Here is a 16,451-nt window from a genome sequence, read left to right as displayed (position 1 = left end):
TTTTTTACTTTTATTTAGGAACCTCAAAAGGAATCTCTGCTTTGCTTTTTTGGGGAAGGGGGGAAATCTAATAATGTTCAGATTTGGTTTTATACTGTAGTCAATATATTGATTTTTTTTTTTTTTTTTTGTAGAAATTAGTGAAACCAATGAATCTCTTAAAACCAAAATGTCTGAACTTCGCATCTACTGTGATCTCTTAATGCGGCAAGTTCATACAATACAAGAATTTGTGCATCAGGATGAGACTTGCTCCTCTCCGAGCATTGAGGTATCACATTTCTAAAATGATCCTGAGGCATTAGATTATTTAACTTGTCTTAGATTCTTGTTAACACTGTGTACTTTATAAGCACATTAATATTGTGGTGGGGAGGTCCGCTTCCTAAATGTTTTAAATATTGTTTATACTCAGATGCCAATATATTAAGTTTAGGTACATTGCAATATAGCACACCATTAACAGATGCTATGTATGTAAAATACAGATTGATTTAATTAGCATGTACATTAACAAGCACATATGGCGGGGGGTGGGGTTTGGGGAGGTGTTCTGTTTTTTAAGTCATCCACTTAAAAACAAACAAAACAGAAAAAACCTGAGAAATCTGTTTGCTTTTATAAGGCCCCTTCTACATGTTACACTTAAAGCTTGACTAACCAGTTAATCATTCTTTAAATTGTAACCCAACTACACATTCAACCAGTTAATGGGGTGATAAAACAAGCACTAAGCTACAAATTTATTTCACAAAAAATATCATGAGTTTGTTCTAATCATTGCATTGATAGAATGTGTGGCCAGGTCTGTAGCTGGCAACCCCGTCAATTGACGGGCTCTCAGCCACAGCCCACAAGCATTGTCAGCTGTGGGGCTTGCAGCAGGCAGTATGCTGCTCCTCCTGTGAGACTCCTTGGTTGCAGGGCTTGCAGCAGGAAGAATGTCCCAACTGCTGTGGGTCTCCTGAGCTGTAGGGCTCGCAGCTGCAGCAGTGTTCCTCAGCATTGCTCCCACTGGGTGCCCTGCAGCTGTGCGGCTCGCAGCAGTGGGAAGAACTCTGCCCCTGCTGTGGGCCTCCTGAGGTGTGTGGGCTTGTGTGGGAAGCCTTGGATTGTGATCCCAAGCTTCCCCTGCACCAGAGATAAGGACTGTGTGGCATGGCAGGAGGCATGATTGTGTAGATCACGCATTAGGTTCTATTGCTCCTTTACCAGCACATTGAGGGGAGCGGGGGATATCCTACTTAAAGAACCAAATTCAGTTTTATAGTGTTGTGCCTGCTTACAGAAAAAGCAAATTTTATCTAAAGAGTCCCTCTGCTAGGAGAGGCAATGGGTCTTGTGCAGCTTTGCTTTAATTTACTTATTTATCTTTAAATATAAACTATCACTGTGGAAGGAGCTCTAGGTGTCGTACCCTTTTGGCAGATCATTGCTTTCACTTTGGGAAGCATGAACAACACTGCAGTGTTTTTGCTACATGATGCTAAACCTCTGAAAGAAAATGCTGGCCGTGTTGTATTTATTTACCTAGAAACAAATACGACCTGCTTAAGATTTCAGTTTTCAATTGGGTTGACTTAACGTTTCCAGTGAAAAGTATTGTAAACCAATTTGCACGTTGGAGAGAGCTCTGGGTAAAGTAATTTGTAAAACTGAAAGAAAATGCTTGCCCTTTTGTGATGTCTTTAATTGGACCAATTGCACAGTTGGGAGAGAATTTGTAAAACTTCTTACAACTTTATAGTTTTGTTCAGTAAAAGATCTATTACAATACAAACTCTTGCCTTGTTCATTTTCTGGACTTTCACAGCTACAGCATTCAAACTACAATTTGGTTCTAAAGTAATGTTTTTGGTATTTGTCTTTTTTTTCTTTAACATTTTTGCTGATGCTTGTCCCTTTTTTATTTGGTTTTCAGAACATGAACGAAGCTTCTTCCTTACTCAGTGCTACATGTAATACGTTTATTACAACACTTGAAGAATGTGTGAAGATAGCAAATTCTAAGTTTAAGCCAGAGATGTTTCAACTGCCTCATCCTGATCCTTTAGTTTCTCCTGTGTCACCTTCACCTGTTCAAATGGTATATACATTTTTTTTTTTTTTATAATTTAGTAAATGTTTAAAGCATATTTTTATTGGGTTTATTCCTTTATTCTAAACGGCTACTAGGCCACTAAAACTGATAGTTCTAATTATAAAGCATGTACTGATTAAGTATGATATGGAACATGGCATTGCTAATCACATGTAACTACTGGATCAGTGCTTAATACTTTGCCTGTAGTGTTGATGCTTTGCGTTAATTATTCTGGAACATATACCACTAGTATCCTAAAGCTTTGGACCTTTTAATGCTCACTTTACCTCCTGTCAGGAGAGAGCATTGTTTAGAGACCAAACTCTCTTTACTTGGAGTAATTCACATATCTTGCACATTCTACCTAAGTGGCAGAATTTTGGTTTTGGATTAATCCTAGAGTATAATTTTGACTCTAAACTGGCACCCTTTAAGAATGTTTTGAGTTTCCAGTGGAGTCTAGCAAAGAACTAATAGATATTTGCATATTTTCTGAGGCAAAACAGAATGGACTATATAGACTCCAGATAATATTTTTGAGTAGTAAACTAATTCTTTTTAATCGGGGTGGACTGTGATCGGTGCAGAGTGTTTTTTACTATTTCAAATACCTAAGATTGGTGAACTGATGATAGTTAATTTTTAAATTAAAATAACATCATTCAACCCTTCACTCTCACCTCCAAAGTTTAAGTGAATGTGTATAAGCATATTTCTGAGAAATAGTTTACAGCTTATTTCTTTCACCTTTTAGATGAAACGTTCCATTAGCCACCCTGGTACTTGCAGTTCAGACAGGTAAGAATGCAAATTGCCATTAAATGTGCTTTCAGAATGTGAAATAAGTTTCTTATTAGGTCAGTCCATTTGTCCCTACAGCATTTGAAATATGCTTTACAGTCAATGTGTAGAGGATATATGCTTCATGGCAAATTCCTAAATAACAAATTTTGAAATGATTATTTTTTAAAGTGATGCTATCGTATAACCTCTCTAAGTTGATTAAACAAGTGTTATGACGTATAATGACATTGTTATGTAGACCAGGGGTCAGCAATGTTCCCGGAGCAGCAAGTAGAAATAGACCAATTTGGTCTGAGGCAGGCTGTCCAGCCCTGCTGCTTCATCCCATTGCCTAACAACTGTTGCTTCTCTCTGCCATCCTGTGACCACCACATGGACAGTGTCAAGCTGCTGAAATACCATGAAATTCCCAGCTTCTTGGGCGGAATACAAAAATCACTCTTCAGGCTGTAGGTTGCTGATCTAGAGCAGCGTTTCTCAACCTGTGGGTTGTGACCCAAAAAGTGGGTTGCAAGAATATTGGAAAGAGTCACGAACAAACTTTAAAAATGGATCAACAAACTTTAAAAAAGGATTTTACTTTAAAGGAGAAAAATCTGGGAAGCTGCAGCTTTTACCTTGCAGGCTGTCAGAGTTCCAGCCTGCAAGAGGCTGCTTGGAGGTCCCCCGTTGCCCGCACACACCCCACCCTGCCCCATGCATCCACCCTCTACTCCACACGCTGTGGGGCTGGGGCCTGGGGCATCAGGTCAGGAGTGAGGTACACTGGGTCAGGACTGGCCATTGAAGTTTACAAATGGGTCCTGGTACAAAGAAGGTTGAGATCCATAATCTAGTGTACTTACTGTAAACCCATATAAATGCAAGTAACTTTATGCAAAAAAAAGTAATCCTGTTGTTTTCACAGGGATAGATTTCTGTTCTTGAAATTATAAGAATTTGTACGATTTTCTGAGTCATGAAAAACATTTGACTCTTGTTCTTTTGAGTAATTGGGGTGGTGGTTTTTTTTGTTTGTTTGTTTTGGTTTTTTTTTTTTTTAATGCAAGAATATACTCTTACCATAGTCTTCACCCTTTAAAATCTGTGCAAGCTAACAGATAATGTTCTGGTCATTCAGTTTACTTTCAAGGGTATAGAGCAAAATGGAAGTTACCTTTTCATACAGGTTTAGTAGAACATATTATAGACCTTTATTTCAAATTAAAAGCAGATAAGCCCAATAATATTTTTGTTTTCAAGTTTGTAAAACTAATGGATCCTATTTAAGTTGCAGGAGTAGTCACTTGGTAAAAGAATCAGTTTCTTCAGTTCACCGGCTATCACAAAGACGCAGAAGAACATACTCTGATACAGAATCCTATAATGATGTTCCCCTTGAAGATACAGAAAGTAAGTTGTTTAATTAATATTTAGTTTTTTGTACTCTCATTGTTTGTGCGCCAAATTCTGTTTTATAATTGAATTGTAAAAAACTAAGTTGTTAGAGAAGCACAGTTTTGCTGTGCCAGCTTCTGTACAACTTATAACAATACTTGTATTACAGAATGTACTACTGGTCCCCAAAAAAGGAGTACATCTAAGTATGCAATCTTTATTGGCCAAAAGAATTGCATGTAGGATTCCTGCATGCTATATCAAAGATAATATTTGGTTTACCTTCTAGCTGATTTGCCACTTAAAATATGATCTGGTGTACTGAAAAAAACCCAGTTTGTGCTAATGATCTACCCACCTCTTGGACAGAAGAGTATTTTTCTGAAACCGTGCGGCATAGCTAATAGCAAATCAAAGTAATGTGTTCTTGTATTCTAAACATAATGCTTCTCTGTAGCATAGTACCATTGAGTCCATACACAGAGGTAAGTAAGGTCCATTTATGGATTTTCCCCTGGAACTCCCAATCAGATTGACTCCATTTGGATGTCTCTAAAAAAAAAAAAAAAAAAAAAAGGCTTCTACTTTTTCCTTTAGTCCTGGCTTGGCCCAAGAATACTGCAGCTCCTTTCTTGAAGTTTAACTTTTCTCTGTATACTGGATCAGCACAAAGCCTCTGCATTGCTGAAAACCTCCTGAAGCACCCAATACTATACATATCTTTTGACATGAAAATTAATTCCACTCTAGGTGACTCATCTGCTTCTCCTTCCCTGGATGACCCAGTCTGGATTCTTTCAGAACAGCTAGGTCAGGCTCAGTCTTGCTGCCTTGAGCAACATCAGTCTACTTCTGTTCCCTATTGGAGAACTCCTTTTTCTATCTCACCTGCACCATTATAGTTGTTTCATCATGTTAAGTAAAAGAGATCCATGCTTTCCAGTGTAAGGTCTCCATCTTTCAGCATTTGATTCAGTTCCTTCTCTTCCCCAACAAGATGTACCAATAATATCAAATCTTTATGCAATGTTCATATCCTGCTTCTATTTTGTTAATGAAAAATCTTTTAACAAATGATAAATTGCCACACCTTACTTAATACGTGCTTCTTATATTGACTTTGTCTGGCCACAGCATAGACAGATCTCTTACAGTGGTTGTGCATTACACGGTATGATTTCTTGGAGTTTACACTAGCTTTAATGTTCTTTATCCATTACCCTATTCCTTATTAACTAAAACCATTCAGGAGACTCCATGGACAATGTGCAAATATTGCATCCAGTAGGATAAAATATATTGGGTTGTATATGAAACGTTAGCAAATAGAGTGCCTAGCAGTTTGAACAGAGCTGTTTGAGTCACAGTTTAAATACTAATCAATATCTCAATAGGATCTGCTCACTGTTCAAGAAGTACACCCAATGGGGATTTGGCAGTGTCAACCATTCCTGAAGAAAACAAAACTGTGTCCATGAAAAAATCTGAACTGGAAGAGACTCTTGCATTCTCTTCTTCCTGAAGAAACTGAAGTACTCAACTTTCTCTAAGTAATGCTATGCAAAAGCTGCTGTAATTTATTTTATTGTTATAGGAAGTAGTTCTTTCCCTTTTAGAAGGATTTCTCTGCACTTTATAGATTAATGTAAAAACTAACTTTAAAGTGTATTTTATCTTTATATCGTTTATTTGCAAGAGTATTTTCCTAATACTTCACAGTTTGAATGTGTGGCTGTTCTTTTTTTTTGTTTTGTTTTGTTTTTTGAACAAATGATGGTTTAACAGAAAAGCATTTACATTTGTAAATTTAGCTCTTTTAAAAAGTGTGAAGATCTGATTGATATCTTAAGTAAGCCTGTGATTAGAAACCGTGGAAAAAAGGTTTCAGATTTTGGGCAGAAAATGTAACTTGTGCCATGGACCAATTGGTTGTTTGCACAAACCTGGGACCTGATCTCGTAGTCCTTGTGTACTCCATAGTTCCACTTCAATGGGAATCTTACCTAATAAAAGGACTGTGGCATAAGCATGCTAGTGGGTTGTTATAGCAGCTTGATGGTAATTAATATTGCCTGCCTTTAAAACCGCAAGGTTATAAATTATCTGGTCCTTATTTTTAGCCAATGAAAGTAGAAATATCTAGTGTATTTTTCTAAACAAATATATAAAAAGTAACTTATCTTAATATGAAGTATTTGTACCAAACATTGGATATTTAACAATTTTTATTTATTCCTTTTTGCATCAAAAAATTTCTACTGACTTTCATTGCTAAAGATATACAGATTTTATGACATGCTTAAATCATTGAGGAAGTGTATTGCATTATTAAATGGCTCTTGTAGCAGTGTTTAGATTTACTGTGCAATCAAAAGAAACAGCCTAAGTATTCTGTCTAACAAGGTATTATTTTAGTGCTTGCTTCTATAATAGACCATTGAGCTGCTGTTCTAATGAATATTTTGTTATCTATATGTATTTTATTTATGACATATTTATATAGAAAAGGGGTTTCTGTTGTTTTTGACTTCTAAATATGACGTCAAGTTGGCTTACATCTAGAGCTGGATTCTGATCAAATTTACATAAATATAAATTTGCATTAATTTCAAGTAGGATCAGAATTTGGTTCTAATTACTCTGTGAATAATATAGAATAGCAGTGCCTGCTAGCACCTTGCTTGTATAAGGTTGTTAGTGTTTGCATTACAAACTTGGTTTTTATATTCACTTTTTTGGACAAAATTGCTCTATAAGGTGTTAGTCATGGAGTACTTTAAAAAATCATTTGCTGTTTTAATTTACACAGTGTTTAATAAATACATAGTTTTTTGCACTCTTATGCACCAAATTCTGTTTTGTAATCAAACCTCCTTTAATTTGATAATTCTATTGCCCCATTATTATTTTTCACATGTACAAAAACATTCATTTGTATAGACACAAGAAGGGGAATAAAGAATGAAATAGAGCTTTCCTTTTACATCAAGCAGGTCTAAATTTTCACAAAAGTATGAGCAATTACATACTTAGATCTGCAGTCCTGCAAAAATGTATGCATGGTGCACAAAATGGAACTACTTGCATAAAGCAGACATGCGTTTGCTGGATCAGAGTCCTAATTTGTGCATAGGCTACCAATTGCATGTAACTAGCCATTTGCACACCCAAATTAGTCATACACATGCTTGCACATTTTTCTGAAAATTTGCATTCTAATGTATTCGGTCTTAGTCTGCTGTCTCATCAGAACTGTAAAAATAAATATTAAAAAGTGACCTGATCAAATATTCCAGTACTATATATACTGCAACAAAAGTATTGCAGCTTGATCATATTTTTAGAGTTATCATTATATTGTTGGAACTATCATATTTAAGCTCTGGTATAGCTACTTTCAAATATTCAGGCAAATGCAGAGTCTTTACTTTTTTGAGTTCTTTTAATTTGACTAGGGATTTTTATTGTACACAATTCTTGTCACAATTATAAAAATGAAATCCAGATCCAAGTTTTCTGACCTAAGGTTGCAAAAGGAGAAAAATCCCTAGAAATTACATTATTTCAGTAGTTTTTTTCATTCCTGTAAGTTTTGAGTGAATGAAAGGAAGAAATTGGAATTAAAATCAACTTGTTGCACTTAATATGAACCTTACACTCATTTTTGTCACCTGTATAAACTCATTTAATGGGATAAGCAAAACACTAAAATGCATTTGGATATCTTTTTTTCCCTAATAATATTGGAGTTGCATAAATGTGTTCCTTTCTAGGAATATATTTCTAATCTGGGTAACTGATATGCCAGGGCAAAATATTAACAAACACATTTATTCTGAAATATCACTGCTAGTGACCTATCTAAATTGTGGCAGAAGTTCACAGTGCAGCAGTGCCTTTAACCTTACCTTTAATTTTGCTCTTTTTGCTGCAAACTCCTCCCACCATCATGGCTGCTGAGTGACCAAGATGGAAAAACTACAGCATTCATTGCCTCTCAGCCACTCAGCAGTTGGCGGGGGTAGGGAGTAGCATGGTGAAAAGAACAAGATTAAAGGTGCTGCTGCTCCATGAATTTCTGCCACCATTTAGGGAGGTTCCTAATCATAGTGTTTTAGCCCAGATTTCATTTTACCCATGTTATATGTGTACTCAAAGCATATGTAGCATTAGTGCACAAGACCTTCATGTAATACATAGTATTTATTTTAATTCCATTGTTGTTCACTGTTTTAAAACTGATTTGTGAATATAGTTTTGAATGACATGGTTGGCAACATTGCCATGGATGAGAGAATGATTTACCTCAACTCCTAGATGCAAAATCAGTCAATTAAATAACATTATTGCATTACATTACTATATATTTCATAATTTATTGTAATTGGTAAGTATGCATATATAGTACCAAAAAAAGCAGGAACTTTAGTCTATAGATTTGAACCTCCAGATTTGCCAAAACACACAATATTATAGTTGGTTAACAATGGGACCGATTTATGTTATGTATAAATTGGTGTTGTAGAAATTCATGTCAATTACTTGGAAAAAACAAACTTACATAGTACCCATCAACAGTGCTTTTAATGAATAGAGAAAGGTAATGAACATGGTCCATCTCCCACTAAAGACAGTATAAAGTTTCTACTTATAAAAGCCCTGTTATCCGGCATTTTACTAACTGGAATACTCTTAGTTACGACCAGCTGGCTGGATGTGGGGAGGCAGGGGGAAGCTCGCACCCTGCGCTGCTGCTGCTCTATATCTGGCTGAAACATCCACCCTGCTCTGCTCTACGCCTGGCTGCAGCCACCCTCTTTCCCCCCTGCTCCGCATCTGGTGGAAAACAGCCAGCCTCAGGTAACCAGACTTTTAGATACCTGGCACCCTCCCCCCACTCCCCATGTGTGCCAGATAATAGGGCTTGTACTGTGCCTCAGTGGCTCAGAATCAAATACCAACTCTCCTTTAACCTTTTCAACTTCTGTTGAAACTGCTGGTTAGTACAATGGGTGGAAGTAATTTTACTTTGTATAGATCCACTAAAAATTGGTTAATAAAATCAGTGCCCTGGGGCATGATTTGGTTTAAACTTATTGGAGTTAGAATGAAATATTAGCTTGAACTGTCACACTAACTATTCACTGGGCGTGTCTATACAAGACGCTAAGTGTGCAGTAGCTGAATAATAGTACGCTAGTAGTGTGTCATAGCACCAACAGTGCTGATACGCTACTGTGCAGTATTATTAGGACACTTAAAAGGCATTTGTTAGCACTACTGCATAGTAACCACAGTTACTGCACATTTATTTAGTACTTGATTCTACAAGTACTAAATAAATGTATAGAAACCACTGCACACTAGTGTTGTGTGTAACCACATCCACTACGGCATGCTTTAGAGGGAAATAAATTACCCATGTTTATCTCCTTTCTATGATCTTATTCTCCTTGTGTGTGTCTGTTTTCTCAAAGCCCTACAGAACCATCTTATTGTGGTTACTTCTCTGCTTTCCATTTCCTTCATGTGTCAGTCTAACCTTTTTTCTACTTGAATACTGTCAGAATTTGCCCTTACCTGCATCTCATACATTCTGTTTCCGCACCCCTGGATGACTTCTTGTCCCTACTTTTTATCATCTTCCCAAACTGTCTCTTAAGTTGCAATGCTCTCTTAGGCCCCAGCACATGCTTATTTAATGGCATGATGCATGCACATGTATATAGCAGGATGTGCAATTTTGTGATCAGATCAGATCCTACTCATTCTATTTCTATTTGTCAGTGCAGGAGAACCCTGGATCACGTTGAAAGCTGGTAGTCTGCAGACTGGCATGAACTGGCACAGGCCTGGGGCATCTGATAGTTGGGCCCAGCCTCAGGATCCAGAGCCCTGTACACCAATGTCAGAAAATTGATGTGCAACCCAGCTGTTTATAAGGTTTTGTTTTTTTTTAAGGTCCCGGCATGCTGTAGGTCCAGGATCCATGATTGTGGTGTCTCCATTCTCTGGCTGTACAGTTTTTAAAAGTTCTTGTGTACAGGAACCCTGGGATCAGGGACCTCTTCCCCAGTCCCAGGGCCCCTGGGCACTGTGGTTTGACACAGTTAAATCTACTGGGTTATAGATAGCCATGGGGCTACATCTCAGGGCTCTCAGCCTGCCAACATGGAAGAGCTGTCCACCAAGCCCTGTCCTACAGCCACCATCGGGCTATATAGCAAGGCTATCTGCCAGGCAGTTTAAGACATGATGGAAACCAACAACAAAATCAGCTTTTTCTGGTATATTTTTTGGCTGTTTTCCTGTTCTTGTCACGGTATTGCAAACCCTGCCTAGGAGGGTTGCTGTTTATGGCATAATTAACAGTCTAATCACATGTTAAGTGAACAAGTGCCAGCAGATTTACTTGGGCTCTCATCTTGTAACTGGAGTGTTTTCTGTGAGTCACTAAGGCTATATCTGTACAGCAATGCAGTGCCATGCACCTCACCTCAGCTAATGCTGAGTGAACTAAAACCGGAGGCAGTACAACTACAGTAACACAGCATTTTACCTGTGCTAATTAGGTCTCATGAGATGCAGGCAATATTTGTCTGGGCAGCATGCTGTACTTACATTCAGTGCCTGGGATGCCCAAGCTATTTGTGCAAAACAGCATTATGAGTTTCAACGTATCCTAAGCTCCCTTAACTTCCATGGAGGTTGAAGGTTCTTATTGTCTCATAGGTACAAGAGTAAGGAGAGGGAGAGCTAGTTCCAAATGTGTTTCAGAGCTCTCCATTTGTTCGCTTCATCTTACCTCTCTGGCATTGCTTTTACCAGCTCAACCTTTACATTCCTATCTGCCCCCACCCCCCAGCTACTTGCCAAAGTTGGGGAGAGAATGATTTTTTTGTGTTTCCCTGTTTAAAACATATCCTTCTGAAACACTGAATTTACTTCACTTTTAATTCTTTACTTTAAAACTTTTCTTCTCTTATCATAAAACTTCTGTATAACATTTTAATGCCCTGTATGAGTTATGAAAATAAAATGTACTGTATTTTAGTATCTAAAGGAAAGGTTGAAGACATTTTGTTTTTTCAGCAGTATGACTTTGGTTTAAGCTGTCCATATATAACTTCATGCAAGCCAAGCCAAGCAGCAATTGCCTTCCTACTTAAAGATTCCTAAATAAATTTCTTATAGTTGATCATGATCTCCTGTTTTGCTTCTGGAGGCATTTCTTATTGTACTTACTTTTATACGTAATTATTGAATGCAAGCCTCTTTAAGTATGCAACTGTCCAAAACTTTAGTTTATACAGAGTTAAGCTGGCCTGGTACTACTTCATGCTTTATCAGAATTGTGGCTGAACTTAAACACAAAAAATAAAGTACGTGTTTCTTTTACAGTGCAGTCAGTACAATCTGCCTTTACAGAGCTGGCTTGGGAATGGTGCAGCTGTAGTAAATAGACTCTAGAAAAAATAAAGGACTATTCCATTGTTTTCTTGTGTTACAAATTTGATTTCCAACTGTCCTTTCATTGTGTTACTGTATAATAAACAGTAGAGAAATGGGTTTAAAGTAGGTTAGATTATGTCAGAAATATACTATAATAAAGTAATTTTGTCACAGGGATTATCAGCAGCACGGCAGCATAAATGACACTATTCTACAGGTTAGTGAGAGGTGAGGTAAGTGCTACCAATGTCTCACAGCTCCAGCCAGGCAGAATAGGGGCTGGGTTCAGCCTGGGATGGTAGCAGTGGGCAGGTGGGCCTGTTCCCCACCAGCCAGAGAACAGGCATGAGGAGGGAGACCCCACATGCCTGCTTCTGCCCTCCTGTGCTGCACCCAACTCCTATGCAGCTTGGCTGGTACAAGACAGGAGCTCCCTTTGCTCTTGGGACAAGGGACTCTGGCAGCAACAATTGGACAATGGGGAATGGAAGGAGAGGGGGATGTATCTCTGTGCATGGAGAAGGATGGGGTGGGCAATGGAATTCTTACATTGTTCAGGACTTAAAAAGTCTCCGGCTGCTGCTTCTGCAGTGTGGCTAGAAAGGTGGTGAAGGGTTAGAGGTAGAAGGGGGTGGCCATGCCACTGCATCCTCTTTGATCTGCCCCCGTTGTTGACTATTGCAATGAAAAATGTCAATTTGAAATCCATGTTGTTTGATAAATATTTGAGCACTCAAAGGTGAAAATTAATCCTTTGGTAGGTGCATCCACATGAGATACTGCAGGGTTTCCTAATTAGCTCCACAGTAAAACATCAACATCTACATGTGTGGTGCTATTAGGACGGAGTAAAGTAATTAATACTGCCATAGGATAGTACTGCCAGATACAAGTACTATACTATGGTGGAGTTATTTACTGTGCCACAGTGCACATGTAGACACTGACCGGGTTGGCTGGGGCACAAGGGTGCTTTAGTGCAGGGGCTGCCTGCTGGCTAGCCCCATACTGAAGCACCTTCGTGTCCCAGGCAGCCCTCCTGCAGGACATTGAGCTGGGTCAGAGCAGTCCCAGGCTGGCAGGGTAACCCCTGGAGCACTCTGCCAGCAAGAGGTGCTTCACTTCAGCTCAACATGCTGTGATCCCACGTGATGATGTGGCACCAGGGAGTGCAATATGTTCTGGTGCAAACTGCACCGGAATTTATTTAGGTGCTCTAATTGTATGTGTAGACCCACCCACTATTTGTGAAAATAAAACATTGTTGCATGTTTTCAGAGAAGTCCATGTATTCCCACACATCAAGCAGACATGCCTGTTTAAAGTATTGAAATGCACAGCAAGTCAATTCTCTGGCTAAAATATTTAAATTTTTTCTCTTGATTTTTGGGACATTGCTTGAACCACCAAGTTAATGTGGTGGTCAGTTTTGGTCTCAGATATTTCCCAGACAACCATAGGCTTGTAAATTGTGAACAGTGTAAGTGGAGGTACTAAAGCTTTTGTAGTGTAGTACATCTTTTGAAAAATTTCTAAATTAGTCTTCAAACAGCTGAAGTTAGGGGGGGAAGCTGTATTGTATAAATTAGATGAGGGTCAGAGTCCTAGTTGTCCCTCTTTGCTTTGAACCAAAAAAAAGAGTAAAGAAGTTGAAAATGATGAAAACAACCCCCCTTTTATGGGTATGGTGAGGAGGGGTACAGATATTATTCCTTAGGAATCCCTTGAACTGGAGAGTGTCATGACCGTTGGACAATGGGGCTGTCAGCTAGTAGCACGCTTCAGTTTTGCCATTGAAGGTAGCCGTTCAGCAGCTATAAGTGCAAGTGTTATGGGGCCAAGAAAAGCATACAAGAGGGGAGCCTAATTCTGTAGTGCAGCGATGAGATTTCTCTTCGCTTGTGGGGAGGAGGAGGAGGTGGCCAGCCAGGAAGGATAAGTAAGAACACGTAAGAGTTCCAATTAAATGGCACATGCTGTAACTATCAACTGAGCCTGTTTGGGGATGAATGCATCTACCAGCTTGGTGACACCTACAAGTAGGTGGTGTGAGAAGGTAGTCTAATAGAAATCTAGAAAGGAAAGTGCAAAGAACAGAGAAGTGGGATAATGGTATAGGTCAGGGGTGGCCAACCTGTGTTGTGTGCACCAGATGTGAAAGACAGCAGGTCAAAGAGGACAAGTAGCACGGTGGCAGATAGGAAGTAGAAAGCAGAGCAGTGGTTTGGGAAGGGAACATGGCAGAAAGAGCAGATTGGGCCAGGGAAGGAGAATGTGACACTTGGGAGGAATGCAGAGTTAATTTGCCACCTGACAAAAATGCCCTCCCAGTATAGGCTAACAGTATAGACAGTCTTTATAGTTTGGCTTTTTTCAGGAGACAAGGAAAGTTGGTGAAAGTTAGATTCTGGGATCAATTTTTTTTACAGGTATTTAGGTAACTCATTGCCATGGATTTCAGTGTGGTTCAAACACATACATTATTATTATTTAAAAATCTGTGCCTTCTGTTGCTGATATAATGGCCATCATTATATATATATATATATATATATATATATAATTTTTCTAACTCTTGTGAACAGTGTATTTGTCTCTAAGGCAGTATTTCACTGTTTTTAGTTTTGGGATGCCTTTTTGTGGGGGTTGGGAGGGGCAGTTTTTACAAAGAGGAATGTTTGCTCTCACAGCCTTAATCTCTCTAGGTTGAGTCAATGCTGAGTTGTTACCTCTGAACTAGTAATTGATGTGCTGGTTGTTATACTGCCAGGAGGACCTGTCTGCATATGTTCTGAGAACACCTCTGTGCAAGAACTGATATGTATGCCACAACTGAAAGAAGTTACACTATGAATAGCCTCAGACCTTTATTACTGATTTCTCTCCTGAACAATATGCTGGTCGGGAAAGTCCTGAAATCTGATCAATATCAATTGTAAGAGATACCAGAAATGTTTGTATCAACAGCTTAATGAATGTGGAAGTCAAGTGTACCAAAGTGCAAAGTAAATTTTCCCAGCCCTGTCTCATCTCCCCTCTATCTACTCCTCACTCTTATGTTAGCCAATCCCTTCCTTGCAAGGAATTTTTCAACAATTTGTTGCTTGATACTCTGCTGTTGTCTTGCTTTGTACAGTGTGATCCTAACAATCTTAATCCATCCAGGGGATATGCTAAAAGAATGAGTGAGCGAGCAAGTGAGTGAAATAGAGAGACTGCTAAAAGATTGGAGGGGGAGAGAGAGAGAGATGGAGAGAGTCCATGTGAACAAGATCGTGAAGGGAAGAGAAGAACACAGAGGTAAAGACTGGAGCAGAGTGCATGGGTCTGGTCAGAGATGGGAAGGTGGTCTATGACTTAAAAACAAATGGAACTACCAATAAAATATACTAAACAAATGACAAGAAGGCCCAAGTTGTAAGGTGCAGATAGCATGCTTTAATTCAAAGGAACAATGCTACTTCAAGGAGGTTAAACAAATACAGCTAACAATAATATGTATTACTACAGTAGAGAACTACATTAAATTGAAGTGTCAGGTTGTATGTGGTGTTGACAACAGTTTTTTAGGATTTTTTCTAAAACTGTGGTTCATTGCTTAGTTACCCAGAAATGACTACGTAATAGAGTTCTAATACTACCACACAAACTCACAATCACTGCACCCTGGGAACCTCCAAGAATTGGTACTGCTGCTGCATTTGAGTACCTGAACAACTGTGATGAGGGGATGGCCAGGTGGTGTTACTTTTTAAAGCTATTCAGGCAGTCAGTATGCCAGAAACAGTACACAAACAGTAAGTGAACAAAGTGCTGGCCGCTTGCACTTTGCCCAAAAAAAATTAAGTCAGTCGCAGAAATAAATGTTTGTGAGACATTAATCAGTTCCAATGTAAAACATTGAAGTGCTGCTTACAGGAGGGTATTTGTAAACATCACCAATGTCTTACATTTCTGATTCAACATAAATAGTTGTGCAGGTATAACATACCGTGCACAGTATCCTCTCTTAGGTGTAGGTAGTCTTCAACAGGGAGCCTCTCTACCTGTTGAGGCATTCTTAGACATCAACAATGAGTTGAGGCACAAAATTTAGTTAAATGTTGAGCAGGGTATTCATTTCGACAGAAACGTTTGCCTACCAACTGTTAGTTCCAAAAGTTACATTTTAAAATGTCACAAAATAAATGGTACAAAACTCCATAACCGTTAACTTCGGCTATATACAGTATGTACATGTCAATGAAAAAATGTTTAAAATTCATAAGTCAATAATGACTATAAGTCATAATGTATATCTTTGGACTTTGTCTCATTCAGGTAGGTACAAAAATATTTTTTTTATATTTACAGTTCAGATATTTCAGTCCATATGAATCACTTGTAAAAAGTCAAGTGTAAATAAAACAGATCAAGCTCTCTAAATTGATCGAATGTTAATATTCACAGTGGCAGAGTCAGAACCAAATTCATTTCCTAAATTTAGTGTATAAAGTCCACCATCATTCTTTTGGACATCCATAATTATAAGTGTGGTTAGATCTTCACTGGTTTCAACGTGGAATCTGCCTTGCTCGTCCTGACTAGAAATTTTTCTTCCTTTGCAGTACCATGTTACCTCAGGAGCAGGTTCACCCGAAAAGGCACAGGATACAGTAAGAACTTTCCCTTCATCAATGCTGATATCAGCTGGAAGAGCTTCAATTTTGGGTGGTACTCCTTTACAGAAACGGGG

The 16,451-nt window shown here is 38.5% G+C and overlaps 2 protein-coding genes across 36 annotated transcripts in view; one reads left to right on the top strand and one right to left on the bottom strand.

The window, feature by feature from the left end:
* The window catches only part of PLEKHA3 (pleckstrin homology domain containing A3), a 34,662-nt gene extending 19,143 nt beyond the window's left edge, over positions 1-15,519 (top strand). For 2 of the 5 annotated variants that reach the window (XM_090045364.1, XM_090045362.1), the window contains exons 4-8: positions 135-271; positions 1,922-2,086; positions 2,838-2,881; positions 4,158-4,279; positions 5,659-15,519. In XM_090045364.1, the coding sequence (XP_089901490.1) occupies positions 135-271; positions 1,922-2,086; positions 2,838-2,881; positions 4,158-4,279; positions 5,659-5,786 (596 nt within the window). In that variant the 3' untranslated portion in view covers positions 5,787-15,519. The remainder of the gene's footprint in view (positions 1-134; positions 272-1,921; positions 2,087-2,837; positions 2,882-4,157; positions 4,280-5,658) is intronic. The other 3 variants (XR_016442033.1, XR_016442032.1, XM_090045363.1) reach the window with 3 other exon arrangements.
* TTN (titin) overlaps positions 15,132-16,451 on the bottom strand; it is a 274,597-nt gene continuing 273,277 nt past the window's right edge. For all 31 annotated transcript variants that reach the window (XM_090045327.1, XM_090045341.1, XM_090045330.1 and 28 more), the window contains one exon: positions 15,132-16,435. In XM_090045327.1, the coding sequence (XP_089901453.1) occupies positions 16,137-16,435 (299 nt within the window). In that variant the 3' untranslated portion in view covers positions 15,132-16,136. The remainder of the gene's footprint in view (positions 16,436-16,451) is intronic.

The sequence above is a fragment of the Crocodylus siamensis genome, chromosome 4 (genome assembly GCF_052110815.1).
Source record: "Crocodylus siamensis isolate JL-2025a chromosome 4, ASM5211081v1, whole genome shotgun sequence".
NCBI lineage: Eukaryota > Metazoa > Chordata > Crocodylia > Crocodylidae > Crocodylus > Crocodylus siamensis.
This window is presented reverse-complemented; position numbering and strand designations above follow the sequence as displayed.